At 45.8% G+C, this 14,234-nt stretch overlaps 1 protein-coding gene across 1 annotated transcript in view; it reads left to right on the plus strand.

The window, feature by feature from the left end:
* The first annotated feature begins 6,645 nt into the window (after positions 1-6,645).
* The window catches only part of KAZN (kazrin, periplakin interacting protein), a 723,135-nt gene continuing 715,546 nt past the window's right edge, over positions 6,646-14,234 (plus strand). Inside the window, exon 1 of the mRNA XM_044996289.1 lies at positions 6,646-6,868. Within this exon, the coding sequence (XP_044852224.1) occupies positions 6,748-6,868 (121 nt within the window). The 5' untranslated portion in view covers positions 6,646-6,747. The remainder of the gene's footprint in view (positions 6,869-14,234) is intronic.

Here is a 14,234-nt window from a genome sequence, read left to right on the forward strand (position 1 = left end):
CCTGGTAGTTTTATTAAATTCCACCCCCATCTGCTACTGTTTATTTTCAGTCTTTTTTTTTCAAATGCATGGCCTTTATAGAGCAGCCCTAATACGTCTCTCCTAATTAATGTCCAAGGTGAGCTGAACTCTTGAATCCACAATATTCAAATAGATTCAGAATTAAGCCAAACTCATTCTAAATTCAGAGCACCTACCAAGTCATTAGCAGAGGTGATCTGAGGGGTAAGAGTGTTTCTGACAGGCTTTATAGTGTCAGCAAGAGACCAATAAAAACAGAAGTGAAATTTACACCTTGGTCCTTGAGCAGAATTTACCATTTGAAGCAGTAGGCTCTTTGCTCCAGTTTATGGTTCCATGCAGTGAAGTTGTGGGAGGTAGTGAGATGCAGCCTGTTTCAGTAATTATGCGTTTGCCTCAAAATGCATAACGGGGGTGGTAGAATGCCTGAAATCTACTCTAGCCGCAGCTGGAAGACATACTCCCTGCTACTAAAAAATAATCAAAACATTTACACCTTTATACTATGTGGAGCTTTCAATACACTTTTGCACACACTAATTAAACCTCACCTCTGTTGCTAAGATGTTAATACAGATATTGTACAGAGGGGGGATCTGAGGCACTGGGTGACTGATGTCCTGATTTTATAGGGACAGTCCCAATATTTGGGGCTTTGTCTTGTATAGGCACCTGTTACCCCCAGCCCTGATTTTTTGCACTTGCTGTCTGGTCACCCTTGCTCTGGGGGATGGAACCTCCTAAGCTTATGCTGAATTGAGAACAGAACTCTTGAGCCATCAGGGGTGTGGGAAAAGTTCAGGCAGCTGTAATGAAACCTATAGCTCACAGGAATGTCACTCAAAAAACATTTATAGGGCCATCCAAGCCCTGTGATATACATCTCTACAGAGCAAAATGCACTTGCATTATCTTACCCTGCTTGTGACTGGAATCTTAGGGGAGCCAACTAAGGTCACTCAGTTAGGGTGAACTGCAAAGAATGGGGCAGACAATCCCCAAAGCTGGTGGATATTCCAATACTTGGATTTACCAAGCCAGCACCAAAACAGCTTCTATAACACCTCACTGGTTATCTAGAAGCCAACAACACAGTTCCCTTAAAGTAACCCAGCCTCAGGCCTCCCTCAGATACCCAAGTCAAATATGATGAGGATTTCTGACCATCTTATTCATCATATAAAAAGGTTCTACCAATCCCAAAGGATCAGACACATTACCTCCCAGGTTAATGAATATTCCAGGTCTTAGCCAAATATATGCTTACAGCCAATTCTTATTAACTAAACTAAAAATTATTAAAAAAAAGAAGAGTATGGTTAAAAGATCAGTGTACATACAGACATGAGTCAATCTTGAGATTCAGATTCATAGCAGAGATGGGAGCTTTGTAGTTGCAAAGAGTTCTTTAAGAAATAGTCCATAGGTTATAGTCCAATGTTAGTATTCAGGGTGGTCCACTCAGGACTGGGATCTCAGTCTTTGTGGCTTAGGCTTCCCTGCATGAAACCTCAAGCAGGTTTCAGATGACAGGATCAGGGTCCAAGCCATTTTTTATACAGTTTCAGACTCCTTTGGTGAACAATAGGCACTCATTTCCTAAGCATCACCAGTAATTATTCACACAGATTTTCCCACCATTCGCAGATGATTTGCTATACATCTCAAAGAGGGGTGAATACAGCAATATCCTATGTTTACAGTTGATTTAAATGTTAAGATGGTCTTTTGATATCTGAATTAACAGAATACAGCATAGACAGGGATTACATTGTTGACCACTACCAATATACATGTAAATACACAAAACCACAAACATTACCTATGCATATGTTGAATTTGAGTCATTTATCCTGCAGGATGTTTAACCCTTTCTGGTCACGTGCCACACTGCTGTTCTGAATAAAGATGCTGTACCTCCAGACCCTGCCACACTGCTTTCAGCATGTCCCTGGTGCCTGTCTGGGCAAGGAGGAAGTTGATGTAGTGAATGTCCCCTGGTTTCCAATCAACGTGCAGTACAGATCTCATTGTGTTTGTGATGAGTTTCAGAGCCATGTACTGACTATATCTGATTACTGTAAGCTGCAAACAAAGATGTTAAATGAAGCACAGCTGCCCAGCTTGCAAGGCGCGTGATGGTGTGTATATACACACAGTACACCACACATGAACATTAAGCTCTGCTCCTTAGAGAATGGAATATGGTGGCAGGACTGCTGTCTTCCCCACTTCTGCTGCCCCAAGGCACACACCAGAAATCGAAACAACAACAAGATGTTAGCCTGTGTATCTGAACACTGCTGTCATGATCTGCCCCTTTCTGGGCCCGCACCTTGTTCCACAATGGTGTCTGTGGGTGCCAGTACAGTCCTCTTACGCCTCTAAGGGCAGGGGTGGCTCCAGGCACCAGCACGCCAAGTGCGTGCCTGGGGTGGCAAGCCACAGGGGGCGCTCTGCCGGTCGCCGCGAGGGCGGCAGGGAGGTTGCCTTTGGTGGCATGCCTGCGGAGGGTCCGCTGGTCCCGCAGCTTCGACGGACCTCCCGCAGGTGAGCCGCCGAATCCACGGGACCGGGGACCTCCTACAGGCAAGCTGCTGCAGGCAGCCTGCCTGCCGTGCTTGGGATGGCAAAATACCTAGAGCCACCCCTGTCTAAGGGTGTGTCTGCATTGCACCATAAGCTGGACTCTGACTCAGCCCCCCTTCTGCATGCACATAAATCAGTCTGACTTGGGTCAGCAAGAACTCAGGATGCCTGGTCTACACTAGGCGGGGGGATCGATCTAAGATATGCAACTTCAGCTATGCGAATAGTGTAGCTGAAGTCGAAGTACCTTAGTTCGAATTACTTACCCGTCCTCACGGCGCGGGATCAACGTCCGCGGCTCCCCCGTCGACTCCGCCACCGCCGTTTGCGGTGGTGGAGTTCCGGAGTCGACGGGAGCACGTTCGGAGTTCGATATATCGCGTCTAGATGAGAAGCGATATATCGAACTCCAAGAAATCGATTGCTACCCGCCGATATGGCGGGTAGTGAAGACGTACCCTCGAAGCTTCCAAACCAACAGTCTGGGTGCAGCTTTTATCCAGCATCCCAGCCTGCTGCAGCATATGTTCTTTTATCTTTATCCAACAACATACCCCATCATACAAACTGGGTTAACACCACCTCTAACAATCTCTCGTATCCTACAATTTCAACTTAACATAGTCCCTTCTTGTCCTGAGAGAAATCTCTTCCAGATTCACCCCACCTCCCACCCAGCTCTTAATACATGCACCATAAATGCTTCTTAAACTCTTTTGTCTTGCTTTTCATGGACTTTGGAGCCATTAGGGTGAATTACACCTTTTTAAGAGATAAAGGGAGGGCAAAACCCCCACAAAATTTTCTTGTTTTTTTTTTCTACATTAAAAATTTGAAATTTGTTCAAATATGAAAATTTAACCCAATACTTAAAAAAAGGAGGGGGCTGAGGGGAAAAATAAATTTTTGTGGTTGTATTTTGAGCAGTTGAGCAGTTTGATTCCCATTTTGAAGAAGGGGAAACTGAGGCACAGAACAGTCAAGTGGCCCACCCAAGGTCTCCCCAAACAGCCTGGCCCATGCCCCCTATCCGCCCCCTGACTTCCCCCCGAGAACCCCCAACCCATCCAACCCCCCCTGCTCCCTGTCCCCTGACTGCCCTGCCCCCTATTCACACCCCTGCCCTCCGACAGGCTCCCCGGGACTCCCACGCCTATCCAACAGCCCCCTGTCCCCTGACTCTCCTCTGGGACCCCCTGCCCTTTATCCAACCCCCCTGCTCCCTGCCCCCTTACCATGCTGCTCAGAGCACCAGGACTGGCAGCCGCACCGCCCGGCTGGAGCCAGCCACGTCGCCGTGCAGTCTAGAGCACCGGGGCAGGCCGGCGGCTCTGGTAGCCACAATGCCCAGCAGGAGCTTGCAGCCCCACTGCCCAGGGCGCTGGCGGCTCGGCGAGCTGAGGCTGCGGGGGAGGAGGGACAGCAGGGGAGGGGCTGGGGGAGCCTCCCCTGCCGGGAGCTCAAGGGCCGGGCAGGACGGTCCCGGGGGGTGGAGGTGCCCGCGGGCCGTAGTTTGCCCACCTCTGGTTTAGCTGCTTGTGTCTGTCTCAGGGAGGATGGTGCTGGGACGAGGGGACAGGAAGAGGTGGCAGGAGTGAGGGGAGGTACGGAGCCTCTGGAGTTGTGTGGGGGGGGCAGGGCAAAAGGGGCCACTGTCTCCAGGCTGCGAAGGAAGGTTCCGGGGGGTTCTACGTGCTTCCAGCCCACTCCAGCCCCTCAGGGTCCTGCTCCCTGCAGTGACTATTCCAGTCCCTCTGGTTCCCACTCTCACTTCCACGCTCCCCTCTCCCTGAGCCTGTGAGTTTACAATATTTCCATCCTGGGGGTGCCAGCCGTCTGCCTCTCCTCTCCTTGGAGCGTAGGGTTGCCAGCTTTCTAATTGCTGGTAACCAAACCCCTGAGACCTTGCCCCACCTCTTCACCCCACAGCCCTGCCCCCATCGCTCGCTCCTCTGCGCCCCCCCCCATCGCTCACTGGAGCCTCTCCATCTTTCTTTCCTCCCCCACCCCCACCAGGGTGCTAGAATAATTTGCACGGTGTGGGAGCTGAGAGCCATTGAACCGAACTGTAAAGCCTGTATAAGATGGAAACCACTTCAAGCCAGGGGTATGTGGCAGCACTCTGAGTTCCAGCACCTATGTCTCTCCCCCCACGCTCCCCCCTGAGCCGGGCTCTGTTTCAGGGCTGATATGGGAGCTACTGAAGCCTGACAAGGAGCCTGCTTGTAGGTAGGAGGCAGCCCCCAGCTTAGCAGGGGCTGGCGTTGGTTGATGACCCAGTGCCTCCCCTATCCTGCGGTAACTGGACTTTTGGTGTCTGGTCAGACGTAAAAACTGAGCACCTGGCAACCCTATAGCATTGGGCAGGGACTTGGGAAAACTGGGTTAAATTCCTTTGCTTTGACACAGATTTCCGGTGTGACAGTAAGCAAGGCACTTACTTTCTGTGCCTCCCTTCCCATCTGTAAAATGGGCATAAATACTTTCCAACCTCACGGGCATGTTGTGAGGATAAATGTATTAAAGACTGTGGTGCTCATACACAATAGTGGGGGCCATCTCAGTGCCTTAGATAGGCAAGTTAGGCAACCCTTGTGCTCCTCTCGTACAGCACACGGGAACCAGCCAGACGTCAACTTTAAGGCCCTTTTGCACACTTAGGTGCGCTGCCCACCCTGGCCCATCGTGCTATGTGCTACAGTTTCATAGTCCTGCTTAGGCTGCAGTGTTTGTTTGCATCCTGATTTGTCGGTTCTTCTTCCCAGCAGAATTCCCAAAGACGGTGCCTGTGACTCACTAAGGATAAAATCATGCAGCGCTCTCTAAAGTTAGCATCCTTTGTGTCGCCAGATGGGATTTTTAAAATAAAGATGAATCCGCTGTCGCAGATGCTGCTGGGAGTTAACACTTGGTCCCTTTTCCATGGAAATGGTCTTCCTTGCTACTTTACATTGAAATAATTGAGACAGCAGCTACCATCCTGATTGTGACATGACAGCCAGAGTTAAAGATACGTGTGTCCACAACTCATCCCTCACCATCCTTCCCCCTTTCTCTTGGGCTTCTTGGATCCCTGACAATTGCAGATGGGCACGAGAGGGTTAAAGCAACCAGCTTTCTCCTGCCTGGCTGAGTTAGCACTTCCCTGTGCTTCCAGGATGACTCCAAGGAACAGCCTTCGCATCACAGAACAGAGGGGGGGGGGGACACTGCAGCAGGTCAGAGGAAATGTTATTTAACGCTGTCTCCAATCTCCTCCCACTTGCCTGTTTGGCTGGGGAAAAGAGAGAGGCAGATCTGTAGTGAAGGAATTAACCAGGGACTAAAACCAAGAGCCAATACAATCCGTGACAGCAGAGGCTGCCTGCTGCAGACTGCTACTGGATTCAGGAAGGGAGACAGAGGGATTCAATCAGACCACCTGGAGAGAAAGGAGACCATCTTCGGTAGACTGCTGCAGGTGGAAGGTTCCCTGAAGCACTGTTCTGGCACTGACCTGATCAGCTGAAAAGACTATTTCATTCCGTGATCACCTGCTGACTATGAAGTCCAGATATAAAAGCTGGACAGACTGACAGATCTTCCTGGTAACAAACATCACTGGATCTTGCAGCCAGGAGTCGACGCGTGTCCACCTAGCAGACTGAAATGATTCAGGCTTAATGCCCCTAGCAAGCCCAGTTACTAAACCACTGGGAAAACTCCCTTCACGGTCCTCACGTGGAATTGTGCCAAAGCTCACGGACAAGCTAATCACACAGTTAGACACTGAAGTCGAATGAGTACACGACTGCTCTGGGGAGAAACTTGCACATTTCCTACAACTACTGCAGTCATCCCAAGAAAGGGGGAGTTAATCAATACCTATCTTTTTACGTCTGAGGCCCTTGGAACTGGTTAAAACAGGTACAGCAGCTCCTGAAGAGAGAAGGTTAGCCTCATTCCAAATAGAAATGACACCTGAGTGAAAACAGCAGGTGGTGGCGTTCCTTTCTTTGAAAAAGCAGGGGAAGAACCTTGGGCACTGAGAACAAGTTACCTAGCCAGGTGGTGGTCATCTTCTCCGATCCATCCAGGTTCTCAATCTGGGATCGTGGGGGAACTGGAAACTTCTTCAAGGGTTCTGGATTGTGTCACATGACTAACACGAAGGACCCTGAGAGAGCCATGGATGCTTTACCAGTGACCTCCAACTCTGCTGCAGGCCCTGTTACTTTCTCACAGGTCTTTGGCCAGCAATGTCAACTTATGGAGGCAGGTAAGAGGGGTATATATTTAATTTCCTAACTTGTTGCCCACTAATTGTCAAATTATCTTCTCCCCAGACCCAGGACTTACCAGAGTCTGGGATTGTTCAAAGGAGTCTAAGGGATTTAAGCACCCAATTCCTTAGCTTCTTTTGAAAATCCCACCTTAAGATTCCTAAATCCAAATACTCACAAATTTGAAACCATGGCGTAGGATGGACATTATGCTGTTTGGATTAACATGCTTTGAAATCAGCCACTCTTTAGCTGATGGTCCAAGAGAGGTTGCCACTGTGTTTTGAACAGTAAATGGTATGCATGATAACTCATCAAGTTACTTAGAGTCATGAAAACAAATTATGCTGAAATAATTAGTCAAGCAAGGGCATGAGTGGTAATTCCATTGCTGCATCTTTTTGCCTCATGTAACTTTTGTAGGAAATTAGTTGTTTCTAACGGGTGAGTTGCTGGTCAGGGAACACAGATTTGTACCATGATAGGGAGTGACTATTGTAGCATGATGCATCTCTGGTGGGTGGACCTTTGTTGAAGGTGTTCTGTTCTATAAAGGACCAGGTGACTATTAATTATTATTGTAGTGCCCTGGAGTCCTGGTCACAGACCAGCACCTCATTGTGCTAGGTGCTGTACAAACACAGCACAAAAAGAAGGTCCTTGCTCCAAAGAGTTTTACTGAGTTGCAACTCCCCTAGGGTGGGTCTGATTCTCGGATGCCCTTGTGGAGTCACATACAGCTATGTAAAACATAGCTAAATCAGAGTTCTCCCTCTGATTGTTCTTCACACTCACTCTGCAGAGGTGCAGACAGCTACACGAAGTGCAAGGCCATGAAGGACTAGGCTCACTGCCTTTAACTATCTTAATATTTTGTAGCAGCGTCCACCGCCATAGTATCTGAACACCTTCTGGGTTAATAAAGTGGCCTGGCATACAAGGACCCTAGTGAAATTCATGAGTCTTAATTTCTTCTCCAGTTCTGGGTTAAAGGAAACTCTCTTCACAAGGGGTGGAGAGAGAGGACTGGTAGTTGCAAATATTGATGATGACTTTACAATGAATTTTCTTAATCACATATTGTGTCGACCTGATTTCGTGTCCATGTTGCCAAGACCCATTGGCGCTTTCACAATACTGGTTATGACTATGGAATAGGACTTATTTTCTGGTGAATTTCTAGGAGTGAAGCTAGGACATAGACACCTAGTTGTCTCCCCGAGAAGATAACTTGAAAATGTCCCCCCAAATCCTATTACAAGTTATGTTTGGACCATATTGTTAGTGTTTAGAGGGTGAATTCTGAAAGAATTACACTGCACTATTCCTGCATGATTTCCGCTGAAATCTGTGGAAATTACCTAGATAAAGTTAAGACATTTGGTGACCTTCATTTTTTAGCTTGTGACTGTGTTGGGCTCTCAAAGCAAATATCAGGGAATAATCCAAGGCAGCTTTACTTTTCTCCCTTGCATATTTCAGATCATATGATCAATGATACCAAGATCATAGCCCCACTGGGCCAGGTGCTGTATATAAACACACTTAAAAATAATCCTTGCCCTGATGTCTTGCATTCCAAATGGCAAGACAGACAGAGGATAGGAGAAAGCAAGTAATAGTAGCTTAACTTCTAAAAGGGGCTGTTAGGATATAGACATTCAGGCCTGTCTGCAAAGGCCTATACTTTAAGAATTTAGGTGTATTCTTATCACTTAGCTAGTTATAGAGGTATAAAAGAAAGAATCAAGATCACTGTCTGTGTAATGGCCTTCTCTTACTGTGACAGGCTAAGGCCTTCAGCTAAGATGTAGTTAGGCAGCCATAAGCTGGGAAGTGTATGGTCACATCCTCACATTCCAAACTAGTCACATTGAAATAAGGTGCTATTGGGCTATTAGGAATACAGTCCTGTCCTGATATTCCTGTCACCTCCAGAGAAAGGGTAGAGCCTAAAAAATGTAAAAGGAAACTTAGTTTAATAGCATCCTGTCTGGCAAAAACTCACTTATCAATAGACACAGCTGAAAAACCCTTATGTCTGTATAAATGTAGTTGTGAAATCCTCACTTCTGTATTGTTTTGCATGTTTATTTGCATGGTCTCTGTCTGGTTCTGTAATTATTTCTGTCTACTGTATAATTAATTTTGTTGGGTGTAAACCAATTAAGGTGGTGGGGTATAATTGGTTAAATAACCATGTTAGAATATGTTAAAATTGGTTAGTTAAATTTCAGTAAAATAATTGGTTAAGGTATAGCTAAGCAAAATTCAAGTTTTACTGTATAGTCTGCAGTCAATCAGGAAGGATGGGGCGGGGCGGAAATGGGAACAGGGACTGGGGATGGGGGAATTAAAATCATGTCTTGCTAAAGGGGAAGATGGGAACAGGAACTGGGACACAGGCAAGGCTCTGTGGTGTCAGAGCTGGGAAGGGGGACACTAAGGAAGGAAACTGGAATCATGCTTACTGAAAGTTCACCCCAATAAACATGAAATTGTTTGCGCCTTTGGACTTCGGGTATTGTTGCTCTCTGTTCACGCAAGAAGGACCAGGGAAGTGAGAGGGTGAAGGAATAACCCCCTAACAGGGGCAACTGAGACACACAGAGATGAAGAAACTTGCCCAGGGTTACATAGAAAGTTTGTTGAAGAGCCAATGTTTGATAGCTCTTGAAATCCAGTTCAGTACCTCAACCATAAACTCATCTTTCCTTTCAATGGCTGTCTTCCATGATGTTGCCTAGATGTAACTGAGGACAGAATATGACCCTGAGTAAAGCTGAGTGAAAGTTTTTGGCCAATTTGTGTGTGTGTGTGCATGAAAAATACAGATTCAATGACACTGAAATATTTCAAGAATTTGTCAGTTTTACTGAATTGTTCGTATGGGGGGGAGGGAAGAAACAAAAATTCTGGAAAAAAAATGGAAACGTTGATTTTTTCAGATTAAAACTACTTTTAGTTTCAAAATATCCTTGAATCTTATTTAAAAAAAATTTCAAAAAGTTTTAAGAAGATTAAAATGAAAATGAAATGCTTTGATTTTGGCGGAATGAAATGTTTAATTTGACCCAAAATAGAATGTTGTAAAACTTTTTTAAAGTTGCCAATGAACTGAAAAAGCCATTACTCTCACCACTCTAACCCTGAGAAGATAAAGGGCAATGTAATAATGAACATTGGCAATATTCTTTAGCCAACCACACGAAAACAAGTGTGGATTTTGGCTGTGCATGTAATAATGCAGTAGTAGCAGCTGTCTGCTCCATTGGCTGCTTAGAATGGGGCCACCAGTTAGCATGTGGAGGAAGACATTGTAACAAACAGGCAAATACTACCTGGGTTTGCATGCCTGTACCTCGATTGCGTATCTTGGCCACTTGGAACTTTGCAGACAGCAGATTCTGCTGTTCTACAACCACAGGTGTCTATCACAGGAGTTAAGAGAATCATTCTTAAAGCCTATGAGATAGAGGAGCAGTTCTGATTCCATCCAGTACAGGGCAGTAGTTAAAATACCCAGTAGCCCTACTGATACACTAACATTAAAATTCCTTCCTGCAAATCTAGGATAAGGAGATGAAGCCAACTGAGATTCAGATGTCCTGCTACAAAAGGAAAGATCCACTTTGTCATTTATAGCACTTTAACCTAAACCCGAGGGAGAAATCTTGTAAATGATACTGGTACTTCATAACTCCACTCCAGTTATGAAACTTTCTGATCTAGGCCCTTCTGGACGTAATCTATGCCATCTCACCGCTGCAAAACATGACTGCATGTGGAAAATGGATGTCCAGGGGAACCTTTGAACAACTAGGAGCAATTGTAAAGATTTAGCCACAGAACTCAGGGGGCATAGGATGGGGGGCAAATGCTATATTAATTTATATACTCTCCTGACTTCAAGTGGGTTCCAGCAGTTGCTATTGGGGATGCACAGGCATAGCTGGGGGCAGAATTTTGACCCAGGACTATTAACTAATGTGTATGTCTTTGTTTACCACCCCTCTGCAAAACTCACAAAGCTCTGCCACAGACTTCCTGCATGACCTTGGTCAAGTCACTTAGCCTTTCTATACCTCAGCGCCCCATCTGTAAGATGAAGATAATAGCACTCCTCCTCCTCCTGGAGTGTTGTGAGGACAAATTCATTAGTATATGTAATGCACTTGGATATGGCTGCACCTAGAAACTTCAGGGCCAAATTCTGACTTCAGTTATATCTATGCACCACTGACTTCACTGAGACTATAGGGATGTAGAGTCCAACCCTGGAAGCCTAAATTTAAACAGCAAAATGTGTAGACCTCCTATATCACATCACTGTGGTTAATGATATTTTGATTTTTTTTTCATAGCAATAGGATGTGCTGAAATGATGAAAGGTCCAGACCTAATCTGAAATGTCAAACAGTGTACCTGCAGAAATACCAAACTCTGTGTAAATCACAGACTTGGCAGTACACCTCCCATTAGCCCCTTTCAAGTTGTCTACAAGTGGCAACATTGTCTATGGCTCGCCTTTCATCACATGGAAAGCAGCAGGCTCGGAATGCTTGAGCTGAGTTTAAATGTAGAGGGTTCTGGTTTTTAGAGCATCCTGCCAGTACCCCCCCAAGACCCATTGAAGGCAATGGGAGCCCTTCCACTGACTTCAATGGGCTTGGGATCAGGTGGGCAAATTTATTTTCCTTTAAATTTCTTTAAGGACAACAGGCCCACAAGTTCCCACACAGAAAACCAGCCCTTTGTGGGTAGAGCTCCCATTGCAAGTCAAGATCGCTCCTGGTGGAAGGTTTGCACGGGACTTCTGGGGGCCACAAAACTTGAAGATAGAAACTTTGATTGTTGAGGCTTGTTCTGTGAATATTTGTATCAGTCGAACCAACCTCTCTCTGCCTTATAGATGTTTGGGGACCAAATCTGCCCTTGGTTACAAGACGGCTTCTCCCATAGTAACTGAAAGAACCAGGCCCTGTAGGCATACCCTTCTGGCTACCTTAGGGTTTTGTGTAGCAGTGTGTACCTTTAGCAGGGCTCACGGCAGGCACTGGGGAGCCTCTTCCTAGCCGGCAGGCCATGCCACTTTGCAGCTGTGAAGTGTGAGGGGGAATGGCAGCCACACCAACTCCCTGGCAATTTTAAGTGCTAGTTGGGGATGTTTGGCTCACGTCCTGTGATAGACGGTGACAGAGTCTCTGCTCTGCCGTCCCCCAGGAGGGAGGACTGGGGCCTGTTCGCTGCCCGCCGAATGGTCTGTTTGATGAAAGAAAAAGATTCATTCTGTTTAAGTTTTTCCTCGATATATTTCAGTTTCACTATTACCAAGGTGACACTTCCTTTCAACTATCTATATGGTAGTTACACGGCTCCCGTTACTATCATGTCTGAGCACCTCTACTTCTGGAGTGTATTTATCCTCACAACACTTCAGGAAATAGAACAGGGATCTTATCCCCATTTTACAGAGAGACTAAGTGAATTTCCCAAGGTCACACCTGCAATCTGTGGCAGAGCTAAACCCTGAACTGACTGAGTCCTATGCTAGTGCATTCACCACGCTCTTTCTCGGTCACCTAATCTTGCTGTGCAATCTCTTTTTCTAAACACCAAACATTTACTTGGGGAAAAAAAAGTTAACTCTTCTCCACCCAGCTGCACATCATTTTGCTTGATATGAAAGTTTAAAATTTTGAAATAAAAAAATTCTCTGCAGCTGGTTTTGCATAATCTAATTATTTATGCACGCTTTTTGTATATTTGCATAATTCTCTAGGATATACCACGGTAATTACACTTTTAGTCTAAATAGTTCATTGTCATAAGGGAACACTACGCCAAACCTGTTAGGCCCATTGCATAAGTGCTTGCTCTTTTTTTAGCCCCTGAAATGCTGTTTGCTTGTAAATTTGCCTGGGAAATTACTTTTAAAAAGAGCATCCTTTCTTTTTGTCATATTTTACAGTACATCTACCATCTGCCTTATTATGTCCCAGTAAAACTGTTTGCTTGGGTGTGTTCTTCGAGGTGACCTGTTTTATCTGCATTTAGCATTAGCAAATATTCCAGGGGAATATTTTATAGGGGCGGAGAAAGGAGAGGAAGAGGTTGCACTTTTATAACACAGCTAGTTTAACTCCCTGGTTCTGAAAAAGCTCCAGCTTCCCTAAGTAATAAGTTATCATTGTAGCATGTGTTCAGAGATGTTTGTGTCTAATGGAGAGTTGGTCAGATAAGGCATCATTTCAAAAGTAGGCGTTAATTCTGACTTGTCGCAGGGATCCATAAGGAATAAGCAGGGCCAGCATTATGATGTTGGTGTTTCCCACACTCACACCCTGTACTTCCTTCTCCTGTCTTCTGCATTCTCCAGTCCTCTCCCATCCATGCCTGAACTGCCCACTCTCCTCCCAACCCTTTGCCATGCTCAGCACTGTGAGGTCTGATCAACGTTAATCATCTGGGTCGAGGGTAAAGGCAGCTGTTCACTATATCTACTGGCTGATACTGCAGTGGGCAGTCCTGTAACTGCCAATGAGGGACAGAACCTAAAGGCAAAAGAGGCAGAGCAGTTCAAGAGAAGGGTGGGAAATAATGACATGATGAAAGTCGACTCAATGAACTACATTTCGGGGTAGATCATCCTGAACTCGGATAGTCCAGTCGGAGCATGATAGCGAGCAGCCAGTTGGACACAGTGAGTGAAACGAAAAATCCTGTGAGAGAACCTGTCCCATTCTCTAGGCCATCACTAGCTCTTACCCCGTGCTTTTCATCTGTTGGGACGTCAGTGTTACTATCCCCATTTTACAGGTGGGTAAACTGAGGCATGGACTTGCTCAAGCTCACCCAGCAAAACTGCCTCCCCTTAAGCAGTGAGTACTTTAGTTAGAGCCATTTTTAAAAATTATTATTTTCTCTCCTCCTCTGAACTGCCAATGCAGTAACATTTGCAGTCCATTTGGGGAGTGGAGTGCTCTAGAACGAGGCTTGAGTTCTTTTCTTTTGGATGCTCTCGCCTCCTCTCGGTCTCAGTTGGAGCTGGGGGATTTCAGCACCTTGCAGAATTGGGCTCCAGAAGAGCAGCCACTGTTTCTTGCGTAATTAATTCCAAGTCGTTTGTCATTCTCTGCAGTACACTTCCCAAAACTGGGTTGCTGTACATTACTCCATGACTCACCGTTCCATAAATACATCCTGCATTAGGTTATTTTTCATTTTCCTTAATTCATCTTTGACTCACAGCTTTGTTATCCTGCAATATTTTTACTTCGCCAACTAATTTTCCTCCATCAGTTAGAGAATGAGTAACTCAAATCTCCACGTGACTTGAATGAACAAGGACGGTCAGGTAGT

This window comes from Mauremys mutica, chromosome 21, assembly GCF_020497125.1.
Source record: "Mauremys mutica isolate MM-2020 ecotype Southern chromosome 21, ASM2049712v1, whole genome shotgun sequence".
In the NCBI taxonomy this organism is placed as follows: Eukaryota; Metazoa; Chordata; order Testudines; family Geoemydidae; genus Mauremys; species Mauremys mutica.